The following is a 10,520-nucleotide window of genomic DNA, read 5'->3' on the forward strand; positions in this document are numbered from 1 at the left end:
TTATGATGTTTTCAATTAATTGGATTTTTCGATTAGTCTAACATTCTTTCTACATAAAACACTCGAAAGACTAGTTGAAAAACAGATAAGGGGCAGCTTTCTAAATGAAAAACCCCTTCATAAATACCAACATGCTTACCATAAAGGAAAATACACCAAATAGAGGATTCATCAAATAACCAAGAAAAAACATTAGAAACTTTCTTGACATTGAAGGAGTATTTGATTCTATGTATCACAGGGACAATGAGAACAAGTGCATTAGAAATTCTGATAAACTTTTCTCCTCTGGAAACGTAGGAAAAGCTCATTTAGGCTCTAAAAACAATAAAATTGGTTGGGAACTAAACAATTTGGGCACACAATCATAACTAATAAAATCAGACACCCATTCTAAAAAATGGGGACTGACTGTATGATCCTGGAAACATAATTTACCACATCCTATAAAGCCTCAACAGACTATAAAGGAGAGGAGAACTCAGGAGAGCATGAGATAAAATGATATGGTACACAGATGGCTCCAAAACAAATGAAGGAACCGGATCAGGTGTTTTTTGTACAAGCCCAAAATATGATCAATCAAATTCATTAGGAAAGTACATTTTGGTTTTTCAAGCAGGAATACACCATCAATGCTTGTGCCTTAGAAAAATCTTAAAAGTGGTTACACTGGAAAAAAAATCCTCATAAGATCAGATAGCCAAGCAGCTATTAAAACATTAGCATGAAAAAAATCACATGACAACTAGTCAGTGAATACATCTTGCATGCAAAATCTCCACAACTTGGGGAGAAACAATAACGTGATGATATTTTGAGAACCAGGGCACAAAGGTATTTTGGGTTAATGGAAAAGAAGACATATTGTGTAGAGGAAGATCTGCGGGACTATTGACTGCACTGAACTAGAGAATTATGAAGGTACAATAAGCTAGAAGGCTGCAGTGCTTGGGGACTGGGGAGTACAAACCCTGCTTCTAAGCACCCATTATCATTATCAAAGTCAAAAAAACTCATATTTTGTTGTTTATTTCTAACTACATGCATTTTTATCATTACATTAATTACAACATACTTAATTTAAAGTTAAACACAGGATTAAAATTGATGAGTTTTAATTTAATAAAAATTGTTTAATTATGATGGTTTTTATTATTTTAAATGATGTATGTACTGCTCTCCTGGTCAATTAATTCAATACAATATCTCAAAAATAAATGAAGAGCTTATTTCAATTTTAATTTTGGTCAATAATAATTTGATTAATATTAATCCAATAAAAATAAAAATCTTGGCTTTTTACCTCTTGCACACCTCTTGCAAACACAATTAGGAAATTTAAGTTGGACAAATTTGCTACAATGTATGTGGTTCTTTTTATTGCCTAAGTCACATCTTATTTTTTAAGTCTAAATTTAATAAAATCACTTGTAGTTCTCTTCTTTCAGAATTATGCCATAATTTTCTCAAATTCGCTAGATTTAAAATCTTTTCACAGCTTCATACAGCTATTAATGTTTGCACTTGTTACATATTAAACTATAACAAGCTCATTTATCTGATGTAAAAAAATAACTTTCAAAATAAGGTGTAATTTATATTTATAAATGATTAAATCCACAAAAATTTAATTGTCCCTCATATAAGTGTCTAACAATGGCAAATCTTTTCAAATGCACCACAACTCAAGGTAATTTTTTTAATAATTTAAATAGGCAGGTGCAAGTCATTGGAATGCACTACTGGTTGCAGTGCATTGGTCCCGGCACTTGGAGATCTCAGGTCTGCTTTTTGTGCACCAATGATTGATGATATTATTTTCTTCTTCTTTTTTCTGGGTTTTGGGATGGTTGGAGATTTCCGGTGTTTAACCATATTGAGCCAGTCAGCCATTTGGAAAGAGGATTTGGACATCAGACCAGAGGTTGAACCAGTTCTGGTAGGAACTGGTGCTGAATATGATTAGAGAATGTTTTCATGATATCGACAGGATAACCATCAACATTAGGAGAAAACTCGCTAATGCGCATCTTGGTATCCCTTTTTTTACGAGGTGGGGTATTGTCCACAACTAAAAAGTATTTTACTACTATTAACAAGCACAGTAATTGCAAACTAACCTGTCCCTGTGAACTCAAAAATATTATTGTCAAACTAAAAAATAATAAGTCTCCAGGTTTAGATGGTGTAAGCCCTAAATTCATAAAAAACATTTCTAATAAAAGCTTAATACACTTCACCAAAATAATTAATTACATATTAATATATGGTTATTTCCCCAAAATTTGGAAATACAGTAACATAATTTATTACCTAAACCTGGTAAAGACTTGTCTCAGGTGAGTAGCTACCGGCCTATCTCACTTCTTCCTTGTCTTGGCAAAAAGAATCAACCTGTTTATTGAAAAGAAGAACCTACTGGCGGCTGAACAATTTGGGTTCAGGTCACATCACAGCACCCCAACACAATTGGCGAGGGTCACAGATATTATTGAGCACAATTTTAATTTGAACAAGCACACTGGGATGGCACTGGTTGATGTTGAAAAAGCGTTCGACGTCATGGCACAATGGGCTTGTCTTTAAGTTAATCAGTTATAACTTTCCCAAATACATTGTTTATTTAATAAGGAGTTATCTGGAAGATAGGAAATTTTTTGTCTCGCTTAACGATGTGAGCACTGACTTTCGGCCAATTGCTGCTGGTGTACCCCAAGGCTCTGTCCTTGGGCCCACATTGTTCAATTTATTTATTAATGGTATAACCGAACTAAAAGTTAAGCCAAAGTGTGCCCTATATGCTGATGACACCGCTTTTATGATCTCGTCTTTTAGGGTAGATACAATAGCTAGGCATTTTCTCCCTTGAGGAAACATTTAATTAATTTTACAGGTGGCAGATCAGACCCAATGAGTCAAAAACAGAGGTGATTCTGTTCACTTGCAGAAGGCCTAATGTTGATTGTTTTGTGACAATAAATGCAAGGTGTATTCCATGGAAAAAAGAAGTGAAGTATCTCGGTTTGATGCTGGACTCAAAGCTCACGTTTACCAAGCACATCAACACGGTATGTGATAGAGGAGTGGCTCTGATCTGCAATTTATTTCCATTGTTAAATAGACACTCTGATCTGAGTATATTTAATAAAAAGTTAATTTATTATTTGTGTATTCGACCCATGCTTGTATGCAGCTCTTGTCTGGTATAATGCATGTATCACCAACTAAGGAAGTTGCAGGTTGTGCAGAACAAATGATTGAGACTGATTGGTTCCTTTTACAGGAGGGCGCAAATAGACTACATGCATTCAGTATTGGAGGTGGCTAGTGTCTCTACACAAGTCCACAGTATAACATCAAGATTTTGAAAAGCTTGTGAACTTAGTGAATACACTAATATTATAAATATTCTGACAGCATGAGATTTTTAGTATTGAGAGGAAACATAAAGAGCTCAGAGGATAACCACCCCATGCAATAATTTCTTATCATTTGCATATTGATCCACTTCATAATTGAAGCACTGATGGAAATACTATGTCCGAAAAGAAAAGAAACACAGCAGTTAGCATGTTGTAACTCTCTTCTTAAATGCATGCTGACAGGAAGTGAATAGATAATGCACCATGTTTCACGAGATGAACCTATAATGGTTGTTACTGATCATTTTGGTCTGTCTGTCCTCAATGAGTTGGTCTGTAAGATGTGTTTGGGAATTTCACCATCTTCAGGATGTCTGTGTGATTCTGCAGTCAAGTGTTTATAAGGTTTTGAGGGTGCGTATGTTGGTTGGTGCTTTTGGTGGACTAAAACTGGGTTATTATTCCAGACTGTTTTTGTGATTGTTGGCTCTTTTTCTTTTTAATTGTAAATAAACTAGCAAGGTTAAACAGAACAAAATGAGCCAAATCATCTACCAAATTACATATTTTGTAGTAATTTGAGTATTTTTTAAAATTATAATTTGAATTATGGAAATCCTTAGTGTGCACAATTAAAAAACAAATCTTAATTTTGTACATATTCTTTATTTTAGGAACTATACATTATTCACATTAATGTTGTCTGTCAAAATTTATCTTCAAATTTTCAACCTATCTTCATATATCAAATACATATATGAAAGCTATATTTCATATTTAAATTTATTTAATGACTACCATTTGCTCTATTTTATGTCTTAAATTTTTATAAAGTTCATCCGATCTGTAAAATCAAAAATAATTACATATATGTAAATATAGGATTATTTAAATAATATTTTTTTACCTTCCATTGGTCCCCATGTCTATGATTTTAATGAAAGAAGATGGACAATCTTCTGGATATATTATTCTGGTACTAAGAAGCAATGTATTTGATACAATGAAGGCTAATTCTTCATAACAGAAGTTAGGCAGGTTGAATCTCTTTCTTGTCTCCTCTCCTCCCATCTGTTAGACCAAATATTAATTGAATATTAATTAATACTTTGACTTATTACTTACATATAGAAGGATTGTCATCAGAGATGATAAAAGTGTCAGATTTGGATTTAGCTTATAGGCTACCCCTGATACAAAGCCTGATATGAGCGCAAATCTCTCATCATCTTTTTTATTTGTATTGCACAAATAGCAACTTATTATCTGTAAAGTTAATGATTATTTATTAAAAGAAAAAATATACTTTATTTTTTTTAACCTTATAAAGTGCGACATAAGAACTTGCAAATATAGCAATTCTGCAGTTATCCCAGTTCAACATGGTTTTGACCAACTTGATTGGATTTTGGATGAGCTTAGGACTTTTTACTAGCACTTTGACAGTGGAGAACCCAAGTCCAATTGTGAAGTACTTTGCTGTGTTCTGTTATTTAGAAATTGTAAAGTTATGGCCAAGCTTTAAATGTAACACATTTTCATTAAATAGCTTTAGTTGTACTTTTAATATATCATCCCAGCAAGTGTTTCTATGAGAACAGAAGTGCTTGCAATTTTGGTCATCATCTTTTATCCTCGACGGTTTGAAAAACCTATGCAAATAATCATTTTCAGCTTTTAATTATTTCTAAATAATTTAATTTAAATAATGTTCATGGTGGGTGTAAGTCTGTGAGTCAGTGAACACTTGTTGAACCGGCAATAGATCCATTTTTTTTCCAAATACATTTTGTCTGGCGACACAGAAAGTGACCCAAGGCTGGTTCAACATGTTAACTAAGACAGTTGGGAAAAAGTTCTAAGAGAATTCTTTTCCTGTTGAATAAGTGAAGGGACCATTTTTGGTGTATATGTCAAGTACAATCGTGTCAATGAAATACAAATAAATATTTATATAAAAAACAACAATAAAAGTTGATTTATGTCATGCAAATTGAAATTGGAGTTAAATTTACAAATAGAAACTTAATGAATTAATAATAATTAATGTAATTACCACATAACGGATATTTCACTTTTCTTCTTAACTGGTAATCTGATAGTGTACATAAATATAGCATTGCAAATCATGAAAAAAAGCATTTCAAGATTTTTTGATCTTTGGAATCTCTTATATAAGCGACGAAACACACATTCGATAGCCTGGATTAAATATTATTATTAATTTATATGAATGATTTAAAAAAAGTTTGTGTAATTTTTCACCAAAGCAACGAAGGTGCGAGTTACAATCGATCTCCGAACAGGATGGTCAAGAAATATCGGGAAGCTTGATATGAAAGGGCACCAGAATTTGAGAACGCTGAAATTAAGTCGTCCTGTAATCTTCCTGAAAATTGTCTTTTTATAGATAAGGCTTTGAATATTTTCAACTGACTTACACATTTAGGCAGTTTATTGCTGTAAAACATATTGCGTACATAGTGGCCATTAACATTGACCTGAAGAAACTCTTTAATATCACTGGTATGTGATTTTTGGTCAACTTTTTATACATAAAAAGATATTGGAACTGAAATAAATAGCAATTTATTATTCCTTGACAAACTTTTACGTGTTAGAGTAGTGTAATATTTACAGAAAACATATGTATTAAGCATTTCAAAACGAAAAAGTGTAATGTAAAAATATATGCTTTTTATCTAAGTTATAGACCCCCATTTATTAATTATATAATTGGTTTCTTTTAACTCACAGTGTACATCACGAAAAAGAATTTCGATGCACCTATAACAGCCGAGTAAAAAAATATCAAGTTGCCCTTGGTACAAGTTGATCCCCAAGGGTGAATCATATCCCGGCAGCTATAAATTTTGGAAATCTCATCAAGATGCTGTTTGCTGAAAACAGTCATTTTTCCATTTATGAATTGTCTTCTAGTAGAACAAATATTACCAACTGACTACAAGCAACTATAACTATAATTTCTCACAATGATTATTTTGTATGAACAATGGGATATCTGAATGTTTAATAATTATTCATTACCCCCCTCTTTATTTTTTTTTACGATGGGTCAGCTTATTAAACTCAAGGTTTGCTGTTTTCAGGCCTATATTTGGGCTCATTATGCTCGTCAGATTTAATTTGGAAAAACAAGTAATGAGACTTTTTGAAAAAGAATAAATTGTCTTTAAAAAACAAAAAACATTTATTTGATTTAAAAACTTACCAATAAACTAGTATATTTTACATACTTATTTCTCAGCGTTTCATAAGCAATAACAAATCTTTAAGAGATAAAGTTAAATATCAAATACAAAGTATGCAAAGTTCTGATAATTATATAATAGCTACATGATACAGTTGATGTGTTTTTTAATTTTTTATTCTGGCTTTATTTGTTGTTTAAGTTGTACATTTCAGAGTAAGTTATGCTACAGTTTTTAAGAACTTTTAAATCTCTCTTTCATTGTAAAAATAATTTATATCTATTGTACATTTTCTTTGGCAGCTGTGTTCACTTTCAATCTGTGTTGTTAATAAATGTAAATTTCTTAGAAAAATCAGCGCATCCTGATAATTAATTAATTTAATTCAGATGGCCATAAAGTGCCAAGCATATTGCATCTCAACTATCCTTTAGATTACTTTCTCTTTTGCACCTATTTTGGTACCTTTTTTCCCCCAGGGTACAAAGAGACATTATATTTAAGTCTCCTGCTTTTGTCCTCAATGAGAACATAACACTTTATTTTCGAAATAAAACTATGCCTGACAAATGACAAAGTCCTTTACTGTCTTCTGAATTCAGTGCTGCTATGACATGAAACCTAATTCTAAATTTTTTATGATTGAATAGATCCTTGTCGTATTTAATGAACTTTTGTTTGAAAAATACTGCTGGGTAAACCTACAGGACCATACCCTTGTTCCTTATTTCTAGATCTGTTAACAGAAAGAACCATTCTCAGTTAAGAAATCAGTTGTTTATGTATTTATGTTACCATATAATTTTATTCTTGAGAATGAGGTAAAGCTTCCATTTTAAAAAAACAAAAAATTTAAAGATGATTAATGATTAAAAAACTCCGAATTTTGCTGTAGGTATGCAAGGATGTTGTTTGGGCTTGGAAATTTAAACAACCAAAAATAATGAAACGTGACAAGCTGTGCAGGTGACCTTAAGCTAGATTGCCTCTGATGTGAACTGCTTTAAGAACGTTTCATTGTAAAAGAACAGTAATAATAATAGCCCACATATTTTCCTTTGTGAGTATAATAACAGATAAGTACTTTATTACTCCACTTAAGAATGGAAGGATACAAGTTTGATTGATGCACGTTTAAAGCCGGGAATACACTTACCTGATGCAACGCTACCCGACACAAATCCAAAGTCCAATTTTCCATAAGATTGTATTACCCCCATGCACATCTGCCCGATGCTATGCAATGCTACCCTACCCTACACTCTGCGATCCCCACTGTCCAGATTTTCGTCGGGTAGCGTCGAGTACAGTCGAAGACAAAAGAACCGGACACTCATATTTTTATTCAAGCTAAACATATTATTGTCATTATATTAATTACAAAATTCCTATTTTAATATAAACCAAATTAACCTAGATCAAAAATTCATTAGTTTTTATTTAAAAAAAATTAATTTTAATGGTTTAGATGGTTAAATTTTCTAATTGATCAAAACACCAGAATACTATTTTTAGATATAACAAATTTAACTAACAATTTATTACACGGTTTTGCTTATAAAATTTAACTATCAATTTATTTCATGGTTTTGCTCATAAAATTACACCATTTTCGTCGAGTCTCTTCAGAACAGGACACTCATATTTTTGAAGTTTATTTCAAACTAAGTATAGGTAATTTTGTTGTTATATTAATTACAACATGTTATTTTAATGTAAACCAAATTAAACGAGATCAAAAATTCATAAATTTGTATAAAAATGATTTAATTATGATGGTTAGGAAGAAAATTTGTCAAAATACCAAATAACTTTATTTAAAACAATTAGGTTTAACTAACAATTTATTTCTTGGTTTTGCTCAAAATAATGCATTAAGAACAAAAGGGGCATTGCAATTGTGATACACGCTGTGTGACTGTATGTGGCGTGCACTTGACATTGTATAGATGTGCACGCCCTACCAAAACATGGCAAGGCATCGGATAGCATTGCATAGCGTTACATCCAGAAAGTGTATTCCTGGCTTATCTTATAAATTTTTTGAGGCTGCCGTAGTTATCGAGTGCCAGTCAGTATGATGAAATTTAACAAAAATTATGAACAGCTATAAAAAAGATGAAAAAGCAAATCACTTTTACTGTGGTATTTAGTTTTAAATACTACTATAACAAAATAGGTACTAGATAGTTGTAATTTTTTTTTTTAATTGGCTAAACAAAAATAAAAATAAAATGATAGCATTGCCTTTTGTTACTAAGAAAATATATTAAAATAACAATTTTTAGTTGATATTGAAAAGGACAGGTACAAACCAATTTGTCAGATTCGACTATGATGGTGAAGTGCTGAAAAATGACTGACAGATGAAACCAGTACCAATGGTAAAACAAGGTTGATCAAAAAGCTGTAGGTTAAAACTTAAATTAACTTAAACTTAAAAGTGATGATTGTGCTTGTACACACTGGCTTGAATAATTGGACAGGTATAGGATAAATAGTTTGATAGAGTGAAATATTCTTAACCTAACAAAAGTTAGGACAAAATAAAATATAAATTAAAAAAAGTAACAGGAGATATTGAGTTAATAACATTAACCTGAAACGAGAATGATAAATATGGTAAAGCTCAGTCAACTCCGACAGTAGGGCCTTTTCCCCCTTGGCATCTCCTTGGTGAAGTTTTGCTACACCTTCTGGAGATCCTTAAGTTTGTCCTTGAACTCATCCTTTTCTGCTAAAGTGTTTGAGTCAAGCCAAGAAAGCATGGCACTACATTTATCAAGAACGGTTTTCTTGTCGGTTTCAGACAGTTCCGAACTAACACCCTCAGCTGCTTGCTTAACACTGAAGCAGTAACTCCGTTGATTCCTTGCAGATACTTTTTATCACTGTTTATTGTCTTGCACCTTCAAATGCAACCCATGTATTACCTAGTTCTCAATCCCTGCTTGATCTTTGTATTGTTAAAGATATTAATAAAATACTAAACTTTCAATTTTTTGACACCCCATGTGACTCTAATCATAGGTTCTTGCACTGCTGTGCTAATGTACCTTTTTAAAGAAGTCCTCTTAGATTTATCGAAAATCATAAACTTGTTGAAGTTCAACAACCAGAAGTTCTTACGCGTAGATCTCGACTTATATGGGAACCCACTCTCCATTGATGGGGACTCTATGTTGAATTTGTTTAATGACAGTATCATATCTATACTATCTATACTGAACTGTATGGCTCCTGTTATTAAACACTAGGTCTCTCACATCTCTTGTGGTTGTCATCTGAAATTAAATCTGCTCTCTATGTTCAGGATCAAGCACACAAGATTTGTAGGGTATCTGGTCATCCTGAGGATTATATAAATTACAAAAATTTGCTTAACAAAGCTTGTTCAACTGTCAGAAATGCCCAAAAGATATTCTTGTCTAAACCTCACTTGATCTGCTTAGTAAACAACTTTGGAGCAACATTAAAAATAAAGCAAATAATCATGAAAAAACTTAATATCTCTGGTAAAGTACAAGACAAAGATGTTACTTTGATGCAAATCTTCTGAATCAATATTTTATTTCATCCAATACTAATAATTTTTCACCTCCCTCTCATAATCCCTCAATAACAGTCCCATCATTTTGCTTTGCATTAATGAAATTAAGTCTCAGAAGCACTTTTTTCTATTAAGTCCAATACTATTGGATCTGATGAAATTCTTATTAAAAAACTTCCCATTTGCCAGTTTTCAATTTCTCCTTAACTTTTCCGTCTGGGAAAAAGCTGTTGTTTTCCTAAAGTTTCACTATCCCCAAATGATTTTTTACCTATCAGTTAATACTCTCATTATCTAAAGCTCTAGAAATAATTATATTTAAACAAATTAATAACTTACTTGATACTCATTCGCTGTTTTCACCTTTTCAGTCTGGTTTTCGACATCAACATA

At 32.0% G+C, this 10,520-nt stretch overlaps 1 protein-coding gene across 1 annotated transcript; it reads right to left on the reverse strand.

Moving 5' to 3' along the window:
* Nucleotides 1-4,011: 4,011 nt before the first annotated feature.
* Nucleotides 4,012-6,389, reverse strand: LOC106660780. The gene is made up of 9 exons (XM_014383701.2): nt 6,121-6,389; nt 5,807-5,937; nt 5,631-5,754; nt 5,422-5,567; nt 4,927-5,017; nt 4,687-4,851; nt 4,491-4,631; nt 4,273-4,436; nt 4,012-4,209 (listed from the first exon to the last, which is right to left on the reverse strand). The coding sequence occupies exons 1-9, from the start codon at nt 6,277-6,279 to the stop codon at nt 4,149-4,151; spliced, it is 1,182 nt and encodes a 393-aa protein (XP_014239187.1). The 5' UTR covers nt 6,280-6,389; the 3' UTR covers nt 4,012-4,148.
* Between the last annotated feature and the right edge of the window lie 4,131 nt (nt 6,390-10,520).

This window comes from Cimex lectularius, unplaced genomic scaffold, assembly GCF_000648675.2.
Source record: "Cimex lectularius strain Harlan isolate CLEC.00 unplaced genomic scaffold, Clec_2.1 scaffold177, whole genome shotgun sequence".
Taxonomy (NCBI): Eukaryota; Metazoa; Arthropoda; class Insecta; order Hemiptera; family Cimicidae; genus Cimex; species Cimex lectularius.